Raw genomic sequence first — 23,156 nt, 5'->3', positions numbered from 1 at the left:
TTCTGGCGAGGCGTGTCAGAGAGGGGGTGGTCTGATGGATTATATGGCCCCTTGTGGCCCAAGGCCCACGGCCCCAGGAGGACCGAGGGAGGGGGCCCCACTCCACATGCTGCTCTGTCTTGCTCTTTCTTAAAAGATTTTAATTAGTTAGTTAATTGAGAGAGAGTGCATGCACGAGCAGGGAGACAGGGAGACAGGGAGAGGAAGAGAGGGAATCTCAGGTGGACGCAGCGCTCAGTGCAGAGCCCGAGGTGGGTCCCCATCTCATGACCTTGGGGTCGTGACCTGAGCCAAAATCAAGACCTGGATGCTTAACGGCTGAGCCACCAGGCACCCCTCAGCTCTGTCTCTTGATGCGTCCTGCTGGCCTGTGCCCTTCCCACTCCCGCCGCGCAGGCCACACCCTGGAGAACTAACTGATGGGTGATTGTCACCCTGGCGCGCAGAACCCACCCAAGGCACCGTAAGCACGGGGCTGCAGACATGCCGCCCTTGCGTAGCCTGAACAAGATTTTGCTTAAATAACAAGACAATTATACAGAATAATAAACAAAATAATAAAAACATAATAATAAACATAGGACAAACGAAAATAATAAACATAGGACAAAAAAAAAAAAGGAAAATAAGAAAACCCTCCTCAGATCCCTCCCATTCCTGTTATCCTGAATTCTGTGATTTGGCAAATTCTTCTACTCCACGTTTACCACATCATATAGGATAGGATGCGATAAACGAAAGCTTCCACTGAATTGCGGGGTCACGTTTGAGAGTTTGGCACATTCAAGAGAGTTTCCGTGCCACCGTTTGCACACATCCCACGGTCTCCCACCACGTCCTGGCGGCAGCACTGGCCACCGTGTGTTGAACACCCGTGATGTGCTTGGGGTGGCACGCTGAGCGTGGCACGTACACTGCGTCTTTCCACCCTGCCGGCAGTGTCTGGACGCCGGTGCGCTCCCCCGGCCGGTTCACCAGCGGGAACCCCTGAGCACATGCCATCTTCCTGGGTTCACGCAGCGAGTGGTGGACACGAGCTCTGGATGCAGACAGCGAGGCCCTGGAGCGTGTGTCCCGTGTCCCCCTTGTGGCACCGCACCCGTGCGTCCTGTCGCCGTGGCTTCTCTTGCCTGCACCCGGGCCTTCCTGTTCTGGAAGTGTCTTTCTGCAGAGACGATCCCACCCGGCACTGTCCTGTGCTCTGCGTCTTGGGAAGCCCTCGAGCCAGCTGCTCCTTGTACTCGGAAGCGACCTGAGTTGAGTGAAGCAGCCCGACTCCACAGGGAAAATGAAGCCTTTTGCGGCAAGCAGGAGCAGAAACCAAAACACTTGAGGTTCTTGACAAATCACCCCTATTAGAAGCGGGCAGAGCTTGCTTTTTCCTGGTTAGGAGAGTTAGAGCCTGCAGGAGCGGGAGCGTCCGAGTCCCTGGCTCTTCTGGCGGCTCACCAGGCTGTTCTCTTGGCTGAGGATGGGGATTTCTGCGGGTCCAAAGCAAAGACGTGGAGTGTCTCTTGAGAATTAAGAGGTGGTTTTGTAGAGAGCTCCGGCAGTCCGATGTCTTGGAGTGTGTGTTGTGTCTGAGAACCTCCAGGGCCTCAGGGAGCCCGGAGCGAAGGGCTAGCCCTGTGTGGCGCACGGGCTCTGGTGTGTGGCACTCGGACACGGCCCAGAGCAGGAGCCTCTCCAGACGCCCAACCCGAGGTCCCTGTGTCTTGAAGAACATGATGTCTTAGCTAAGGACCCGGGCGTGATTGGGGGTTAACTCTTGGGTGTTTGGGGCAACAGCCGGCGTGCGTGGCGTGCAGGGAAGCAGTGGCCCAGGAAGACGGAAGACAGGTGCACCTGCTGGTGAAAGAGGCTCCACTGGTGGGAGAGCCTCCTGCAGGGGGAGGTGGGGGCCGCTGAGCTCAGACACTGGGGAGGAGGAGCCCGAGCCTCTGAGGGCGCCGGCTAGTTGGATTGGTACCCCAGGAGTCGGGCGATGCCTCCAAAGCATCCACGTTAGGTTTGCCTCTTGTTTCAGGACAGGCACTCTGGCTGCCGCCTGGGGTGCGGACTTGAAGGGGTCCGTGTGGAGGCGGGAGGTCCGTCAGGAGGCTGCGGCAGCGGTGCCAGCTGGGGACAGAGGCACCCAGACCTGGTGGTAGAAGCTGTAGAGACCGAGAAGGTGGTAGAACCAGGGGCAGTTCATAGTGAGGCTCCACCCGCTTGAAGAAGAGGGAGCAGGGAGGCTGTGACCTGGGGACGGGGCCGTGCGGCACCCTGAGCCGAGGTGTCCCCGGGGAGGTCAGGTGTCGGGCTGGCCTGTGGCGGGTGGGGTCTGCAGCGCCCCTGGGCCAGCAGGGCTGCCGCGTGTGGGTGGGACGCCCACCTCTACCCGGGAGCAAGGTGAGCCTGGGCAGTGGGCACTAGGGCTCCGCAGCCCGGCGGAAGGGTGGGCTCCCTGAGGGGCATGTGGAGGAAGGGGAGAAGCCTAGAATGGGACTCCAAGGACACCCATCTTTAAGGGGTGGTGGGCACAGGGCCCTGCGCAGGCAGCTGGGGAGGGGTGGGTGCAGAGGAAGGCAGCAGGTGAGGGCTCGCAGCTGGGTCATGAGAAGGGGCACCTAGGGAGAGGCCTGGGGCCTCTGCAGGACCCGAGCCAGGGTGCGGCTGGAGAGGTGACAGGGGCAAAGCCGGGAGCATGCTGGGCAGCGGGCACCGTGAGAGCCCCCAGCCTGGACACTGCCCGTGCGCCTGGGCCGGGGCATTTCCCTCTTGAGAGACAAGCGTGGGCTCCCACGCGGAGGGAAAGAGTGGCTGGGGTGAGGACCCAGTCACCCGGAGGGAGGAGGGGTGACAGAGGGCACAGGGTCCCTGCCGAGCCCAGGCGCGGGATGCCGTCCTTGGGAGCTGGGTGCTCCCCCTCTCCGCCTGGACCTTCTGGTGCCTCCGCTCCTTCTCCTGGTGGATTTTGTTTTTCTCCAGCGTAGGAGCTGAGGTGGGTGGGGAGGGCTGAGGTCCCAGGCAGGCTCCAGGAGAACCATGGAAGAGCCCCATGGGAAGCAGGGATGGGCAGCAGGTGCAAGAGGTGGCTCCTTGCTTGTCCTGTTCTCTTTGTTCCATCGGCTCTGTCCTCTGTTCCCAAGCTGAGCCAGGGTTGGTGGCAGGAGCGTGAACCCCTCTGTTCTCTCCAAACCCCATGTGCTATAAATTCTGTGTTAGGCAGCATTTTGGGGTTCTGGTGGGCACATGCCCCTTTCTGTGGGCATCGCTGTGACCTCTGGATGGGCGGAGGCCCTAGGGAGCCCTGGCCCGGTGTGGCTGTCTGTGTGCCTGGTTAACGCAGCGCCCGGCGGCCCCCGGGGAACAAGCGCAAGGCGGGCCATAGAGGCCTGTCTTGTTTGTCACCCGTCTGCTTCATCCTTGCGAAATGGGGGTAACCTGCAGTAACTTGATAAATTCCAAAGTTGAATTGCCGAGGAGGTAATTGGGATCCCTTGATCTGGCTGGTGTGGGAGGACAGGGCCCACCCCTAGGAAACAAGCCTCAGTGATTGTGCGGCGCAGAACACTGCTGCCCTGCCTGTCTCATCCGGACCGAGCCGCACTGAGAGAGACAGGGACAACTAGTGTGCTCACCGTGGGCGTGCACAGCCTTGCTCCACATCTCAGCAGCATGAGTCTGGACACATGACTTCGCTGCATGCCTCTACTGTGTCATCTGTGAATGGGGATAAGAGATCTTTCTCATGTTGTCCTGCGGATGTATTGTGTCCATAGAGTCCAGCACCCAGGAGATCCTCAGGCATGGACATAATATTCCCAAGCTATAGATTAGGAAACTTGAACTCATTTGAAGTGACTGGAATCGACCACGTACCTCTTAGGCACCAGCGTTGAGATTCAGGAACATTCTCTAAGGTTTTTCCAGGCCCGTCTGTCTAGGACTTATGTTTTTATTCATTCTGAGAATTAAGGTACAGATTGAGTACAGTCATGTAGTAGGGTGCCATCACCCCTCCCCTGCGTTCCTCTTTCCCTCAGTGTACACAAGCTCCCCCTCCTCCACCCACAGAGGTGGTCTCCGTCCCTATAGCTGTGCCTTTTCCGGAATGTCTTAAAGATGGAATCACATGGTACGAAGCCTTTTGAGTTTGTCTTGTTTTACTGCTCCGAGCACATTTGAGATCATCCATGTTGTGTGTAACACGGGATCGATTTTTTTTTTTTTTTTTAATTACTGAGTAGTGTTCCATTGTATGGATTCACCTCTTGAGGGACTTTTGAGTTGTTTCTAGTTTTTGACGATTGCAAAGAAAGCTACTGTCAACATTTACATGCAGGGTTTTGTGTGCGCATCAAGTTTGCATATCATCGAGTCCAGACTCAGGAGTACAATTGCTGGGCTGTATGGAGAGTGCATGTCTCACTTCATGAGAAATCGTCTTGTGCTTTTCCACAGTTGTTCCTGACCTTGTTTTGCATTCAGCCCAGCAGCATTTGCAACAGCACTTGATATTGTCAGGTGGCAGGGTTGGTTTGTTTTTTTTTTTTTTTTTTTTCCTTTCTAATAGGTGTTAGTGATATTTCACTGTGGTTTTAATTTGCATTTCCCTGGTGACTAATGATGCTGAGCATCTTTTCAAGTGCTTATTTGCCATCCATATATCTTCTTTGGAAAACTGTCTTTTCAAATCTTTGGCCTATTTGGAGGGAAGATTGTTTTCTCATTATTGAGTTTTAAGTGTTCTTTGGATATGCTGGATACAAATCTTGATCAGATAACGATTTGCAATTATTTTCTCCTAGAGTGTGACTCATCTTTTATTATCTTAGCAGTAAGTTTTAAAAGTGCAGAAGTTTTTATTTTGATGAACCACAATTTATTGATTTTTTTTTTCTTTTACGGATTAAGCTTTTGGTATCTTATCTAAGAAATCATTGCTTAGCCCATCACAAATGTCTTCTGGAAATTGTGTAGTTTAAAGTTTTATGTTTAAGATTTATGAACCACTTAAAGTTAATTTTTGTATAGGGCGTGAGGTATGGAACTAGTTTCATTCAGTGGTGAGGTGGCGGGGCCTGTGTTCCATTATTGCAAATTTGTGGACCATGTATATTCAGGGTATTATGTTAAAGTGAGCTTTTGCTGTTAAAGAATAAAATTCAACTCAGTAAATTTGAAGATCTAATAGGCTTTATTCGATGATTCATGAATTGGGCAGCATCCCAATCTAGCAAGTAGAAAGGAGCTCTGAAGAGCTGGACAAAATGAGACTTTTATAGGCAGCAGGGGGCAAGGACAAGGGACGAGCAGGCTACTTCTTTCTTTGAGGGTTGGAAGAGGTCTATCAGGTGGATTACTTCAGTAGTGCTGCCCAGGGAGTTCCAGATTGAGTAGTTTTGTTTTTTTTTTTTTGTGGGTTTTTTTTTTTTTTTTAAGATTTTATTTATTTGACAGAAGAGGGAGAATGAAAGAGCACAAGCAGGGGGTTGGGAGAGGGAGAGGGATAAGCAGACCCTCCCACTGAGCAGGGAGCCCTACAGGAGGCTCAATCCCAGGATCCCGAGATCATGACCTGAACTGAAGGCAATTGTTTCACCGACGGAGCCACCCAGGCGCCCCTCCAGATTGAGTAGTTCAATCTTATGTTCCTGAGAGAAGCTGAAACTGCAGTTAGTTTAGGTGTGAAGCCTTGGTTTGCTGACATGGAGTTTAGCACAGGTGACTCCATTTTGGTTTTTTGTTGTTGGTTGTTGAAACACCACTCTTGCTTTTGGAAAATAATGTTAACAATTGTTTATGCAATAAGTGCAGTATTTTCCAGCGTTCAAAGCATTATCCTGTTCTCTTTTCAGCTTGAGTTTGAACTTTAATGTAACCTCTCATGTCCTTAGCATCAGCATTATTTCCCCCATTTCATTTTGGGAAGGGGAGCCCAACCTGGCAGGAGGAGTTACATAGAGTCACAGATAGAGGGGGAGGCCCACCATAGTCAGAACACTGAAAATCTATTAACTTTTCCCGTCAGGCTGTGTAGCTGAGGGTGCTGGGGCTCTGGCTGCCCACAGAACTGGGTTTTGATTCTGTCTTTGTTCAGGTCTAGCGGTCTGATCAGGGGCGGAGTAATTAGCGTCTCCATTGCAGTTCCCTGGCTGTCCAACACAGCCAGCTCTCTGTCGGAGGTCTATTGGAATGAAAGATAAAATATATACAAGGTCCCAGTGCAGCACATAGCATGTAGTACGATCTGTCATGATAAGCATCACTCTTATTTTTTTGAGAGTGTGGATTTTCTGGAAAATGCAAAATAGGAATATAAGAGATAAGGCTACTACTGAAGAAACAACAGATTCCTATTTAAGGGATATACAGATATACAGAAATAGTTTTGGAATGGAACAAAGACAGTCATTTTAGATGTTAAATGTGAAGCAACTGCAGGATTTGAATGGTAGGGGATTCTTCTGAGGGACACGGGGTCTTCCTGTGTCCACTATAGCTTCATTAGGGTTAAGGAGAAAATCACACAAAAACTTAGTGCACTATAGGCATTTGGTCCCCAGGCAATAACTGTAGGCCTCTGTTAAATTATTATGTGTCAAGAAAACCATCTAACAAATCACCATTGTTTGTGGATCAGAGGCTTTTTTTCTTTGCTCTATTTTTGTTGTGTTTGATGATCTCATCTTCTCGTCTAGAAAGCTATCTTTCTCTTCTTGGTATGTCTGTGGTTCTTCATAGTAATTACAGATTTGTGTTAACATTTGCCAGACTGCATTAGGCTCAGCATTCTTTGCTCTTGGTTTGCAGGGGGCGGCGTTGAAGTACTTGCCAACTATTGTCAACGATGTGAAATTGGTGTTCGATCCCAAAGAGCTCAGGTAAGGAAGCACCTGAGGGGCAGGCTTCCCATGTCCTTCACTTTGCCTCCTTTCTGTGCATGGAGGTTATGAGACTCAAGGTTCAGTCTCATATTGGCAGGCGTCAGTGCCCTGGATCATTCCTGAAGACATGCTGGTTGTCGTATCTGGGATACTTCCCTAAAGATGACTTTATATTGAAAAGACCCCATCGGATGGTGTCTTTTGACCAACAGTCAAAGTATTTTCTTTAGCAGTTTGTTAAACACTCAGGGGACACATGGGGTAGATCATACAAATTTGACATTTTGCATTCCTTCGAGAGATTGAATTTCACTATGTAGTGGTTGGGTTTTTGTTTTGTTTTTGGCACCTAAAATATCTGACACAGGAGATTTACTATTCACTCCTCTCCCCTGCACGTGCACAACTGCTCATCGTGAGCTCCTCCTGACAGACTGCAAGCCTCAGGCAGGATGGTTAGGAGTTGTCACCTAAGATAACATTAACACAATCAAAGCAACCTCAAGGAAGCTGGTTGTTGGGCTTTCAGACCAAGGAGTGAGGCTGAGGACTGACCGAATCCTTCCTTTTTCCACCTGTTTTTCCCTCCTTGGTTGCTGAGTCCAGGTCTACTTGTGAAATCTGTAGACGCCCTGGGTTCTACATGACTGTTGAGAGCCACTGGGATGTGCAGCCTTTCTAACCTCAGACACCTAAAGCACCGCCCTTGTCTGCATTTGATTGTGGTTTTGATTTAACATTTGACATCATAAACTACCTGCAGGAGATGGGACTGTTTTTAGCAGCTGAAAAGCCCATTTAAATATTAGTAAAGGTCCATGTGTCCCCCGAGTGTTTAAACTGAATAAACAATGTTCATCCTCCCCTTTCTTTGTGTCTACTTTAGCTTGCTCATGCCTGGGAGGTGAAGGGTGAGGGGCTTTCTGGAGGAGGGGGGTGTACTCTCCTCCACGAATCACCAGGTTTCTGAAATGCCTGAGGATTTAGTGTCCTCCATGGACACATTTATTTTCTGCCCCCCAGCACCGACAACACTGGGCATAGCTTAGCACACCCTCAATGAGAAGAGGAGATGTGAAGGGGCCATGTCTGCCCTGTCTAGGGAGTGTGTCCCATCCCTGCGGCATACACAGAAGGTATCAGCAGCCCCTGGGGCCTTGTCAGAAAATGCTGAATCTCAGGCTCCTTCCCAGGTCTCCCCAGTTAGAAATAGGGCCTGGGGCCCAGCCGTTGGGTTTCAGTGAACCTTCTGGGTGCTTTCAGTGAGACTTTTGTCGGAGAGCTTCAGGTCTGGAGAATAGGAGAAGTGGGGCAAGCTGTGGTTGGGTGGCCCATGGGCATACTCTGGGATTGTGCTTCTCTCGAGGCACAGGGGTCAGACTCTAACCAACTAGTGGGGCCGCATCCACGTTCACAGTGGGTGCTTGCATCAGTGCTTGGAGAGCCAAGGGAGACCCCCTCTCTGGGGCCAGCCCCGTCTGCTCTTGATCCCTTGTCTCTTGATGCATGCCTGTGTGCTGCTTCAACACCTTATCTACTGATATTTCATATATTTTTTAAAGATTTATTTATTTATTAGAGACAGAGTAAGGAGAGGGCAGAGGGAAAGAATCTTGCAAGCAGATTCTCCACTGAGCCAGGAGCCTGATACAGGGCTTGATCTCACAACCCATGAAATCATGACCTGAGTCGAAACCAAGAATCAGTTGCTTACCCATCTGAGCCCCACCCAGGCACCCCACCTTATCTACTGATTTTTTTTTACATGACCTTGTAAATCATGTAAGTATTGTATCCTTTTTAGAAAACTGATTGATGTTTTGATGATACAGAAGAGACCACAGAGGAGAATAGATCAAACTTAATTCCACTGCCTAAAAATAACTGAAAGGATGTGGATTTGCACACATGCACAAATATTCACATGCATATGTGCACACATATTTCCTAAAAAAATTCAACACAATTATTCTTTATTTTACAGGCAGTTTCTGCATGTAAGACATTTTGTTTTCCCACATTGGGGAGTAGTCTTCTACATCATAATTTTTAATAACTTCCATGGTGTTCGATCCTATGTTGGCCCATCATTTATTTAAGTAGCAACAGTAGGCACTGACATCGATTATGTGCTTTCTCCATATAGAAGAGGCTTCACGCAAAGCACTTTCTATGTATTGTTCAATTAATCTTTCCAACAGTGGTATGACATCGGTTCTGTTATTAGCCTACTTTTATGCTAAGTAACTTGTCCCTGATAACTGAGCTGGTCAGTGGTGGTGCTTCAAGGCCAACCCAGGCTTTCTGACTACAGCAAAACAGGCCACTGTGCTATAGTGATGGGTACTGGGTTCTGTTCGGTTTTTATTCTTATAAAATATGCTAGGATACATGTTTTTGTAGCTTAACTGTAGGATCTTGCCCTTATGTATATCATTAGCAGAAACAGTGAAAAACAGTGAAGTGGGATTACCATGTGTTATATTTTCTTTTTTTGCATTTTCTTAAAAGATTTTTAACAAATACTACTCAGTTGCTCTCTAAAGGTCAAAGCAACTTTCTACTAAAGTATGTTGGTGTCTGTCTTCCCAAACTTTGCCGGTACTTGAAATTATTATTTTATAGAACCTTTGTTATGATTGGTGAAAGACTTTTCTTTGTTACTAACAAGAACCCTTCGTCTAAGACCCCTTCATAGTTTTATCAACTGTTTGTAAAAGTAATGTTTAAAAAGAAATTTCTAGTGAGATGTAAGTTGCATCCTATAAAGTGTGCCAGTTTTAGAGTATTTAATTAAAGGGCATTCAGTATTTTTACGGAGTTGTGTGCCCGTCATCGTAATCCAGTTGTAGGGAAGTTTCATCACCCCTTTCAGATCCCTGGTGCTCATTAATAATCTGTCCCTACCCCAGCCCAAGGCAACCACGAATCTCCTTCCTGTGTCTACAGATCTGCCTTTTCCAGGCATTTTATACGAAGGAAATTATATAATATGTGGCCTTTTGTGCCTGGCTTCTTTTACTTGGCATAATATTTTCAAAGTCTATCTGTGTTGTAGCCTTTGTAAGAACTTCATTCCTTGTTAGGGATGAATTCTATGGGTATATGTTGTTTGTCTGCTCCTGAGGTGATGGACATCTGGGTTTTTCTCCTACTGAATATGAAGAATAATACTGCTATGATTCATGTGTCAAGGTTTGTGTTGGATATGTATTTTCATTTCTCTTGGGTATATACCTGGGAGTGGGTCCTTAAGTAACCGGTTTAACATTTTCAGGAAACGCCAAGCAGTTTTCCAAAGTGGCTGCACCAACTTACATTCCCATCAACGTGATATGAGGGTTCCAGTTTCTTCATATCCTAGCCAACACTTGTTATTGTCTCTCTTTTGGATTATAGCCATTTGAGTGGGCATGAAGTGAAAAATAACATTTTAAAGCATCATTTCGTTGGGTGAGATTTTGGTCTCTATTATGGGCAGTATCCAACGTTCTGGTAGAGCTTAATCACCATTTAATGACCTTGCATCTCAGTATCATCTTGAACACAGTGGCTCATTTTGCTGTTATATTCCTAAACTCTTCACTTGTGTTTTTCATTATAGCAAAATGTTTACTGATTTCATCCTAAATGTTCCCATGGGTTTGCTGACCATTCAGAAGCTATATTGCTTGATTGAAATCATTCACAGTGACCTCTTCACACAGCACGGTGAGTGGAACCCTGAGAATCATTAAATTGTCCCATTATTCATTGTCTATAGGCCTTGTCCCTTCTGAATTCTCTCCTCTATGCCAAAAGGAGCGGAGGTTGCAACCAATTAAGACAGCTCCATTACAAGACAGGAAGATTTAGTCCTTACAAGAGAATGGTAATTGATGTACAGTGCAGTGATAGATCATTGAAAGATGAAGGGGAAAGCCTCGTAGTTTGTAATTTAGGTATACACTAAAGCCCTAAGATAATCAGCGTACATTGTAGCCTTTAAGATGTGTGATTGTCTATCCTGGGGAGGCAATCACCTGCCTCCATTCAGATGATTGCAAAGAAAAATGTCAAGTTTTCTTTAAATTTAGAAATAATGGTACTGTCTTTTCCTGAACTTTGCATTCTTTGACAGGGCTTCCTCAAACCCTGCTCAAAGTAATAAGAATTTTAATGATTCCTCAACTCATTTATCCTGAGGAACACCTTCTATTTCCCCACGTTATCTCCCTACCCTTTTTATTAATCATTTTCTTTCTATTTGGACAGATTGAATTAATATTTTACATTTGTCAAGCAGTTTTATTGAAAGCTTAAAACCTTTGCATAATTCCACAACCTTTCTCATTTAGTGGAGGCAGATGTGGGGACCGTTGAGTGACATTCTGACCGAGAGGCACAGATCTCTACTCTTCTGTTTGTGTCCAGACATTTGGCTGTTCCATTCATTTTCTTTTGTCCTCGAGTGTGGCGTTTTAGGGACGGAGCAGCCCTGGCTGGGGGTGTCCTATTGGGCTCCTGGCTGCATCTAGAACTCAGTGTATGTCCAGATTAGTCTTTCGTAACTTCTGGGCTCCTGGAGCCTCTGTTTTCCTGCTGGCTTTAACCTGATTTCTTGATCGAACTTTATCATTGCACTGGAGTCTACACTTACAATGAAGGTTTATGTTAAGAGAAAATGCCAAGACTTCACTTGAGTGGGAATGTTCTTTTTGAGAGGAAACATCAAACTAAGAAGTGAATGGGTTTCTGCAGCCCCTCCAAACATTTCTATCTGGGCCACAAGCCCATAGCTGACTTGCATAATTGAAAGGCAGCTCCGTTGCCATTGTTTGGGATTCAAAGCACAGGAATCTCCTTCAGCTAGCAATCCCGACTGTCCATACTTCAGGGCCTCATTGGAGGGCTGGGTCTTGAGTTACTCATTCCTCAGGTGTCTTCTAAAGCTTGGTGAAACTATGGGGTTCAGGAGGGCGTGATGATGAGGTGATGGGTGGGGACCACTGCATCATTGTTTCTTTCTGTATCGACTACATTTTATACCAGAGCAAGTAAAACCCCCCAAAAGTTTTCTATTTGGATTATATTAGGAGAGTTACTGATGTCCCTTCTCCTAACCCTCCAACCCAAGGATGCACACACCACCACCAGCACCGACCTACACCACTTCGTTGAATGAACAATTACCAATGAATAGCAATTGTCGATGGATTGATTGTACTTTTATTGACTGTTGACATCGGGATGACCTCCTTCCCTATGTCACATAATTTCTATTACAAAACTCTGTACCACCTATCACATAGCTCTCTTTGAATGAGGACCTAAAATATAAAAGGTTCGATTAAAAATATTTAAAATAGAAATTCTTCTAAGAATACATTTCAAGGGAGTGTTTTCTTCTATTGAAGCGTAACTTTATTTCCTTAGCTAGTAGAAAGCTGGAAGGGACTCTTCGTATTTATTTTTGGTAATTCCGTCAGCCTGGGAGTCTGGCGATTCTGATTTTCTTCCTTCCTGCACCGTTTCTCCTTTCGCTCTTGTTCTGTAAGTCTTGTATTAAAGACCGCCTCAAGGCCTGTTGTGGAAGTTTTGCAACATGCTGTTAATTATTAACCTAAAATCTTAAGTACAAAGTTAGGGACTTAATTTTCATAGCAAGCTGCACCAACATGGAAAATGAGGTCATGTGAAATAATGTGAATCGAGACTGACTTTGTGCTACAAGAGCCACAGCTCGCCTGAAGCCTCCTGTCTTAGAAGCAGCTCCCCAGCTACCCAGTCAGTGGGCCTTGTCTTAAACCAGCATTGGCTGCCCACATGTGCTTCCAGATGTTCACAGGCCGTCTGGAAATGTTTCAGAATACACCGTCCCATGTCCAGTGTGAAGAAGGAGGACCCCCTATCCCGTCATACAGGCTTTGAGCATTAAGAAACTTTCTGCGAAGGGATAGCAAAGACAACCCTGATTTTTCTCATCTGTGGGCCGCCTGCTTTTTCAAGGCAGCCTACAGCCATCTCACCTCCTTCTCAGGAAAGACTAATCAGCGGAAGTCTTCAGATATCATTACTTTTGCAAAATATTCTGTACCATGTTTGGTATAAATCGTTGAAGTCAAAGTATTTTCTGATGTGATGGGATGGCCCTGATTTTCCTGCTTTGTTCCAGTTTTTATTAGTTTGTGATGGTCCTGGTCTGTGTGCTTTTCCTGATCCCAGTGGAACCAGTCAGATGAGCGCCCCACATGTCCAGAGTTCTAGAACTGTACAGAACTGAAGTTGTGTGGTCAGGGTACATCACCGTGTGGCTCCTCTAGGTTCCCCAGTGGGGACTCCAGGGCCTGTCTTTGCTCACCAGCATGTGGGTTGCCTGGCTCCTAGAAGGGATTCACTGAGTTACTTTGCTCTAAAACATTGCTTTCCTCCTCACCACCCCGCCACCCCCCATATTGAATACGTTCCATAGTTTTAAGAATCTCCGTTCAGTGGGAGTGACAAGATGATCTGGGTGCAGCAAGGCTAGGCATACTGAACTGGAATTGTTTCTCTGCAGAGAGGCCTGCCTTTGCCAAGTTGGGTCCCGGTAGGCTGAGGCTTGCTGTGTCCTGTCGTTGCAGCCTTGTTTTCCTGATTGCTGCTTCTCTGTCTTCTGAAGGACCCGGAAACTGAGGTCGTATCCAGCTGAGTGTGCGAGGCCATCGCAGGGGATGTGTGTTTTGGCAGAGAGGGTTGTTTGACCCCGTTGGTGTGGAAACTGTGGCTCCTGTCGCTGCTTACTCACGGGTGTCCCAGCTGCCGTGCTTCCTCTGGGTCTGGGCTGTGCTATCCTGCTGCTTCTGTGGCCACTACCCTGGTGGAGGGAAATGGGAGTTCTTCATAGAGCTGTCCCGCCCACTGCTTGTTTCTAGTTGCATCAGAGCTCCTTGGCAGGACCTGCCTCCTTGGCAGGACCTGCCTTCCAGGTGCAAGAGTGCCTGTGGACTTGTTCTGACTTCTGTACTGGGGAGGCACAGCTTGTCATATGGAGATCTCTCCCAGGTATAAGAAGGCTTTTCAGGAGCTGAGATGGACCTGGTGGCCATGGTGGGTGCCTGCCACATGGTCTGCCAATAAAGCCTGGGCACCAGGCCCTCTGGAGACTCGACTACTCACAGTAAGCACCACTGAGTGCATGAGCCTCTCCTTTAACTGTGATTTGTTTAAAAAGGAAAAAAAAAATAATGGTTTGTGTCATTTCTCCTACAAATTATTTTACTTCCTCATTAAGAAAGAACTATGTATTTCTGGAGGCCTGTCTGTGATGAGGCAGGGTAGGACACAGCAGGACTGAATGTGTGGGTTTTATGATCAGACTACCTGTGTTCAAATCCTACCTCTATCACCTGCTACCTCAGTGACCTTCAACAAGTTACCCTCCTGGCTTCAGCTTTCTCACTGCCTTGTTCTTGTTTCCTCCATCATGCATTTTGTTTTTTGGTTTTTTTTATTTTATTTTTTTTTCTCCATCATGCATTTTGAAGATGAAAGTATGTATAGTGCTGAGATTTTCATCTCACGTCTAAGGCACAGTCAATCAGCATTAGCCATGTCTCTCATTTTTACAGAGGATTCAGTAGAGAATGGCAGATAAGATCCTGCCCTCATCGAGGAGGGTAATTATCATGTCAAATATGAGCTAAAAGATAGTAAACTTGGATCAAAGAGAGAAAAGAGAGAAAAGTGTTATAGGGAGTTTCCTCTGAGAGGTACTCTGATCACCCTGCATGGAATACCCCCAGCCCCAGTGCCCCAGGCCTGACACTCCCCACTACCTGAAATCATTGCCTATTTTTTCTTCTTTGGCTTGCTTACCTGTGGTCTCTCCCTAAAATGAGAGCTCCCTAAATATGGCTTTCTTTATGCTGTTGCTGCTTGATTGCTGGCTCCTAGGACAGTGTGCTTGTCCACAGTACGGACTTATTGCACAAACAAAAATGGCCGTGGATTTCTGAATACAGCACTTCATTTCTCAGGGGGCAGCAGAGAGGAGGAGGAGGCGTGACCAGCTGCATACATACGTAGTTCACTTGATTCAGGGGAGGAGAGGTTTTGTGTTTGTACAGAGAAACTGGCTGGCTCTCTTCCCTTAGCCCTGTATGGATTGATCATGGAAGAGGAAGGAGAGATGGGAAACAAAGACTTAGGAGTGGCTGAAGCTGTGGAGGGTCATCCATGAACAGTTTTATAAAATTAGGATCACCTTTTTGCTTCTGATTTAGTTCTTCCTCAGTTTTGTGGACATGTGAGGTGGGAAAGGAGTACAGTTCAACTCTACCTCTGGATTCAAGGTAGCTTTTTGTTAAGATTATGGTAAGTTTTATCCCAGCCGCCATAGCATGCCATTAGGATGTCTTTTCACAAGTTTGGTGGTATTCAAAGAGTGAATGACTTTTTTTCGGGAAAGGGAGGATGCGCAGAGGGGCTGGTTACCAGTCTGGTGTCTCCACTCCACCTTGGATGTTCCCGCTCCTGCTCCTGAGCTGAGGCGAAGGGCGTTTGACTCCTTAGCATGCTGTGCACGGGAGCCAATGAATGGGCGGTAATGGCTTCCAAGCGTTGTCTCGCGATGTGACTTGACTACTTGAAAGCTGGTTAAATAGATTATGTGCTTCACAAAAAGATGACTCTTGCATATAATCTGTGGTGTGGAGTGAGCAGATTTTCAAAGCAAGATGCAAAGAGACAGAAAGGTCAGAGCTTCATAATTTGTGCATTTGTAGCTTTGTTCCCCTGTGATTATATTGTTGCCCACATATCTGACAAAAGCTGCGAAAATTAAAGCTTAAATCCTATTATAGAAATGAAAAGTTTCAATGTAATTAAATTAAAATAAACACTAGGACACGAAGGTTTAGGATTTATGCCCACAAAAATGTTTTACATTAATGTTACAGCAATTGGGTAAAAAAGGAGTCAACCTGAGATTGCATTAAATTTCAAATTAGTCAGGAGCATTGGACATACTTGCAAGATGCCTTTGAGTGAAGGTGAGAGAGCTTCTGGAACACATGCTCTCATCCACATGGGCTCCTTTCCACCGTGGATCTGAACCTGAGAACTTTGGGAATCCTCAGTCCGGGTAACACTGCATCTTTTCAGGAACTGACCTTTCCATATTTCCATATTGAAAATGACCAAACCACCTGACAGATTTTCTTTAGAGCCCACAGTGTACTTACCATTGTGTCTTAAGTTTTTTTTTTGCTTCTGGAAGGTAGCATAAGATTTGAAGAGTAAAGATTTGAAGACTTAGTAGCAAGATAATCCCTTTATAGTCTTGACAGTAGTTTAATACTCTTGGTGGATTACGTTGTTTAAGCTCACTATTCATTGGCATCCATTTGTTTGTTTTTCATTTTTGGGTTTGTCTTTTTCCCCGATGGTTGGAATCTAGCAGTGAGTATGAATGGGAAATGTGCCATTCCCTCATTTTCTGGCCATTCCCATGGCTCTTTCTTTCAATATAGCAAACAGGCTCCTTTTAAACAGTGTTCGTCAGCCTCATAAAACTTCATTTGTGTTCCATTTTTGAACAATACAGAGCTTCTTCAAAATGTAGGCCTAGAGAGCTTAAATTATTTTCCTCATTCTTATTTTCAAGGTGAATGATTCTTCCAGTTATCAAGCAGAGTGAAACTCTCCTTTTTAATGGTAGAAACATTAGTTACAGCAGCCCTTTGAAATCTGAGGGCAAAGGCTCAGATACCAATGGGACTAGCTATTAGGAAATATTGAAGTCAGATTTCCAGACTGTTTTTGTTGTGATTAATCCCAGTTCTAAAATTTATATTTCTTAAGATCACTCTATCAATCAGCCTCTACTTTAAATTGTAGAAAGAATAGCTATATGTTTAATATAGATTAAATTTATCATTTAATAATAGATTTATTAATAAAATATACCTTCTTAATGCTTTGATCCATAAACAAATCAAAATAAAAACTCTTGAGCTTCTCTACTTTTGGAAGTGGAGAGAGATTTGTCTTTATTGAAGGGATCTTAAACCCAGAGCTACTCTACAGTAATTTTGTTAACTTGAGGAATATTGTACAGGAAGCAAAATTGGAGTTGAGTGCCACGGTCATGTAACATACCACGCATATCTCATTCCAGGATGTTTTAATTAGGTGGTTGTGTGATGATTTCTAAAGAATGTTACTTACTGGCTTTGAACCCGAAAGACCCATTCTTGAAATAATGGTGGAATGTGAAATCATTTTCTCCTATTCTTGAGAAAATTTTAATCTTTATCTGTAAAGTACTGTACCTTTTTCATACCTCATTCTGTATATCACTCTATATCATTCATTATATGAGTGTTTGAAAAGAGTATTTGTTAAAAGAATGCAGCCTTTCAGAGAGGGCTTACTGAGTCTAGGAGAGTGAACTCAATTTCAGTTTCTCAATTATATCCATTTCCATTCCATTATAATTTGGTAAGCACCTGTCATGTGCTCAGGACTCTTGGTTAGCACATTTGATTCCTCTGAGAAGCTTCAGAGCCATCAGCTTAAAAATATATAATTGGAAAAGCATAATTCTCTTAATTTCCAGATAAGGGCCCAGGGGTTAAACAGCAAGTCCTACCAATCAGCGAGGAGAATCCCGGGCAGGGTGCTGTCCACCACTGTGGTGCTGATTAAGGAGCTGTCTTGTTAGAAATCCATCACCCCACTCTGTTCTTAAAACTATTTCACACCCCACTCTATGAGTAATACATTCTGAATACTGAATTCACTTCAAATGCCATATGGAACAAGATAAAATACAAATATATGAATAAACTAAAACAAATGTAAACAGACTAGGCAAAAATAAGCAAAAATGTAGTGTTGTGCTCATGGTGTTTTCATACTTTTTTTTTTGTTGTGTGTGTGTGGACTCTTAAGTGTGATCACATTGGTAGTGCCAGTAGTTCCTCAGGGTGTAGTTGGTCCTACCTTTATCATAGTCTGTTGATCCCTTGTTCTGTACCCACCTCTGGGTGGGCTCCTATCCCTATTGCTTAATGTTGGGAGCAAGAAGAGCAGCTTTAGAAGAGGCTGCCTCGATTGTCCTGTATCTAGTCATGCTCACACAGGGCACGAGGACTGCAGGTAAGTCTCCCCAGTTCATGATTCCTTCCAAGCCCTATGAGATAAGCTCTGTACCTCTATGATAATGATATGTTACTTGCCTGGGACAGTTGGAGGAGCACCAGGTCAGTCTGTCTTCTTTCAGATTCTCCTTGAAGACTCCTTTTTTTTTTTTTTTCCTGTTGTATAAACCGTTTCCTGAGTGCATCGACCATCCCTCAAGATGGAGTGGACTGGACCATATAGTTTTTACATTGTTTTTAACATATACATTTTATTGTCAGGGGAGTCAGGAATTTGTAGGCTTTTTGTTGTTATTTTTTGTGGGTTTTTAAAAAATCTTAGCTGGTCAATTCAATCTTGGAAGCCAATTTATTTACAAAGAATCTACCACCATGAAAAAACATTGATGAAAATCTTAATCAGTAGAAAGCTGAGAACCCCCACTTAGGTACAACAAACATAGCTATGATGCTAAGCAACTCTAGTCTTTTCCATAAAGTGAATAAGATATAAGTTTGACAGAGCATAGTAATCCTTGATGCAGCAATCCTCAGATTTCAGTATGGTCCTGTATATTTTTAAATAAGCAAGGCTAGAATGAGCTATAGAGGTTTTAGGTTTTAGGAATGTATTGAGTGACAGATGGCAGTTACATCAAGTGATTGCAGCAGACATCCATAGTAAAAAAACACTGTATTTGCTGGACTACATTGACCAAGACCTACTTTTTTGTCTACCTTCACCCTCCTGGTTAAAAAAATGCATACCACACCCAAGCCCTGTATATTGTCTTTTTGTTTTCTCATCCTCCACGTGGTAAGATTCTGGCCAAGGACTTGGAGACCTGTAGCATTCCTTCCGAACTTACCAAACCACCTCCTTAATGCACTTCATTCCTGGCCTGACTGGCTGTTCCCACATAGACTTCCCCAGGATTTTGCTTGACTCCTTAATTTTTTCATCTGCTTGTAAATGAGACTCATTTGTGATTCTTCCCTGTTGATGGTTCTTTCATTTCTTTCTTCTGAAAAATTCTTTTTTTAAAAAATATTTTATTTATTTATTCGTGATAGACCTAGAGAGAGAGAGAGAGAGAGGCAGAGACACAGGCAGAGGGAGAAGCACGCTCCATGCTGGGAGCCCAATGCGGGACTCGATCCCGGGACTCCAGGATCACGCCCTGGGCCAAAGGCAGGCGCTAAACCACTGAGCCACCCAGGGATCCCCTGAAAAAGTCTTTATTACTACAATACTAATGAGTGTTTAACTTAATTATTAAATATTTCAAGACTGGGGGATACAACATACTTGCTGTCCCATCCCTTCTTCCAAAAAAATGACACCTATTTTACTAGGTCCAGTGGCTTCATCTAGAAGATATCTTTGATCAGCTTCTTTTCACATTGCCATACAGTATATATCCTGTCGTGTCCTTCCAATTTCCAAGGTTCTTTTAATTTCTTTTTTTTTTAAGGTTTTATTTATTTGAGAGAGATAATAATAGAGACAGCATGTGCAAGAGGGGCAGAGAGAGAGGTAGAAAGAGCATCCCAAGCAGGCTTCGTGAGTGTAGAGCCCAGCGTGGGGCTTGCTCCCACAACCCTAAGATGATGACCTGTGCCAAAACCAAGAATTGGACACTCAGCCAACTGCACAACCCAGGTGTCCATGGATTCTTTAAATTTCAATGTCATCTTATCAATTAAAATTCTATGGCATTGCATACCTCAAAGCTGACATGCATATTATCTCATTTCTGATCATTTCAGCACTCAGCTGAGTGGCACTGAGGAGTTTCTGACCAAAATACTTATGAAGGTGTTACCAGGTAATAGAAATAGAAACATGGTGCAGGGCAGTTGTTTTTACTTCATTTCACAAAGAGAAAATGGAGAAGAAAATCAAAAAGGAAAAGTGACATACTTAGGGTTACTCAATATGAATTGATTCTCCTGGTACTACCAGTGAGTATGACTTGTTGCATTTAAATGATACTTGGAAAAATGTAATCTGCATTTGACATGTAAAGATACCTGAACCACATGTAGTCGCATGCATGGGTCATTTATTTTAAGGAGTGCTGGCTTCAGAATCAGGCACCTAATTCTGGCTTGGGTGCTTAGTGGCGCAATCCCCACACATCCCTGGTACCCCCATCTGTCAATCTGGACATAAGTACATGGCTCCTGTGATCCCTTACAGTGCTGACTACATTTCCTGCATTTCTGTTGTTTGAAGACTTGAGGGAGAAAATCATTCGAACAAATTGAATCATGTGGTTACAGAGTTCTTAGATAGTTGAAAAATAAGATGAGTGTCTATAACAAATGAGTAACAAGCATCCCCCATTTATATAGCTCCTACTGTTTAATTCTCATTAAAAGTGTTAATCTGGATCTCAGTTCTGTGTAACAGGCTCAAGGTTATTAAATGCACTTTATGGATCATTTGTTTAATGTGACCAAACTAAAAATTAAGCAGCACATTACTCAGTGTTCATAAAACGAATGTTTTAAATGGACAAATTCATTCTCGTATTTGCATCTTGCCTTAATGTAGAGCTGTAATGGGGTTATAGACAGATATTCTATTTGGACATTTATAAGCTGATGATGCCTGTTGAATACCTTTTATAAAGATTAATATTTTTTACTTTGTGCCCATTACCAGGGCATTAATCATCATGGCTTCAGCCTGCACAGCTGAGCATGAACAGATGTCGAATTATTGCTGTCTGTAATCATAGTGGATCACACTGGGAGAGAGGCTTGTGGAAGGGTGGCTGGGACCTCTGATCCCCATAGCTCATTTGTGTGAATCTGGATCCCCTGGGCTGCCTGCCCCTTCCTGGCTGCCTGTGCCGGGCTGCCTGCATTTCCCTCATACAATGGGAAAAATCAGGAGAACTGTGTAAGCTTCCCTTGCACAACTGTTCTGGCTTCCCTGTGGGTCCTGTCTCTGCCTCGACTCACACTAACCCGGCGCTCACAAGCCTCGTGGTCACATCCATGTGAAGAGAGATCTGATAGGAGAGATCTGCTGTGGCCTTGATTCTCCTTCCAGGGCTGAACACCAGTTCATTAAAATGAGAAACCACACAGGAGGTCTTTAACATCTGTTTCCTAGTGTACTTTGAGACCATGCTGTCCAACACAAATACAATGTAAGCCACAGGCACACTTTATAATTTTCTAGAGGCTACATTAAAAACAAAGGACAAAGCAATTGCTGAAATTAATTTTAATGATTTATCTAAAATATCATCTCAACACAACTTCAATCTAAATATTACTAATGACATGGTTTCCATTCATTTTTTTTTCCATACTGGGTCTCTGAAATCCAGTGTATTTTTGACACCCAACAGCACATCTAAATTTTTATCACACATACTTAATCTGGATTTTGAACATTTAATAAAATTTACCCTGAAAAGTAAGTTTGCATACCTGAATTGTTCCATTACAGTGTTTCCAGTAAGCAAGTATAATTTTTTTTTACTTTTATGTTTTAATGTCTTAAAAATTAACTGAATTTGAAAATTCTGTTCCTCAGTGGTACCAGCTATACTTCAAGTGTTCACTGGCTGCCCTATTGGGCAGTGCAGCTCTGAGGCATTCCTCTTTATGTACCTCTGTTGAAAAGGCTGACTTTGTATAATGATATTATTTCTATTACTGTTATTGGCAGCTCCCATTTATTGAATGCACAAATTATATCATCTGATTCTTGCAGGGAAACTCAAAGGTAAAGACACAGCCCCATTTGGCAGATAAAGGCTTATAGAGTATAGGTAACTTGCCCAAGATCCAAAGAAAATTGTAAGCAGGGTGGATTTCATCATTTCCTAATGTGGTGGGTAAACTGAACCATCGTGAGAGTAAAATCTTTCTCAAGATTGAAGATTGACCCAGGTTCCTAGGCTTCAGTCAGATATTTATTGTAGCTATTTTCCAAGTGGTTATGTGGGGCTAGTTTATTTAAAATGAGTTTTCTGTTAAAAATGCAAAGGTTTATTTGTTTGTTTGTTTTGGGGGGGGGGATTTTCGGTTTCCCAGGCCATCTGTCATGAACTTAATTCTTAATTGGACTATTGGCGTCGATCATGGTAGAGAAATGGCACTCTGTTCATGGCGAAGGGTATTCAGGACATTGAGCTGGGACATTCAGAATATGACAGGAGATTCTTCTTTCTCAGCTGCCAGAGATGGCATTTGATGCTTTAAAATTCTGCATTGCAGGTATGAATGTGTGTTTGGTGTGTGTGCATGTAGTGTGTAAGTATGTGTTGTGTAGTGTATGTATGTGATGTGTATGGTGAGCTGTGTAGTGAGTCGTGTGTGTTTGTGGTGCGAGTGTGTGTGGTATACTTTCTTCTGTGCTCTACGTTTTTTGTTTCAACTTGATGGTAAAATTTGAGAGACCTGGGTGTCACTAGACCTTGTGCTCCATGGCTTCTTGAAGAAGTTGGAAGTCACTGAAATGTGGAGTAAGTGACGGTCTTTGAGAGATGACGTTGGGGAACTTGTGTCACTTGTGCCCTGGCGGGGGCGGTTAAACAGCTTGGGCAGCACTGGGAGGCAGACTGGCTTCCCGCTGCACATCTGTCACTCCATACTGTGCACCTGGAATTGCACGTGACCCACACCAGCTCTTGTATATGAGTCTGCATGTGCGCGTGCATCCCTGCACACTCCTGTCCAACTGCTTTGGACACTGTCCTGTGAAAAGGGAGAGAGAACTTGTTATGATGCTGTCTTCCCTCTGATGTCTTCCTAGGACAGGACAGGGTGGCTTGGACCAGGTCCCTCCTTACCACCACACAGGAGCCACGCGCTGTGGTTTATAGACCACGAACAAGTCCTATGTGTGACAGCTGTCCTGCTAGGAGGAGCTCACATGCACACACAGTCAGGTCTTAGTTTACATGTGGGAGCTCCTCTCCTTGAATGGGAGCAAGACCTCTGCTCTCATGGAGATTGCATCCCAGCAAGGACCGTAGAACCAGTCATCATGGATGGTGGTCCATGCACCAGGCATCTGGGGCCCCTCTGCGTGCAGATCTCTCCCAGGGCCATGTTGGGGCCTGCAGATCACAGGTCACCAACAAGATGTGCTGATTGCTTTGCCTCCAGCTTTGGTCCTCCTGGCCTCTCAAGGTCTCTGGAGCATTGCCTTTCT

General features: G+C 44.8%; 1 protein-coding gene across 2 annotated transcripts in view; it reads left to right on the top strand.

The window, feature by feature from the left end:
• Nucleotides 1-23,156, top strand: part of DOCK1 (dedicator of cytokinesis 1) — a 493,559-nt gene that overhangs the window by 160,772 nt on the left and 309,631 nt on the right. For both annotated transcript variants that reach the window (XM_077877225.1, XM_077877224.1), the window contains exons 24-25: nt 6,799-6,869; nt 10,477-10,583. In XM_077877225.1, coding sequence (XP_077733351.1) covers nt 6,799-6,869; nt 10,477-10,583 — 178 coding nt within the window. The remainder of the gene's footprint in view (nt 1-6,798; nt 6,870-10,476; nt 10,584-23,156) is intronic.

Source organism: Canis aureus, chromosome 29, assembly GCF_053574225.1.
Source record: "Canis aureus isolate CA01 chromosome 29, VMU_Caureus_v.1.0, whole genome shotgun sequence".
Classification (NCBI taxonomy): domain Eukaryota; kingdom Metazoa; phylum Chordata; class Mammalia; order Carnivora; family Canidae; genus Canis; species Canis aureus.
Note: the sequence above shows the minus strand (reverse complement) of the source record. Positions and strands in the feature narration are given on the sequence as shown.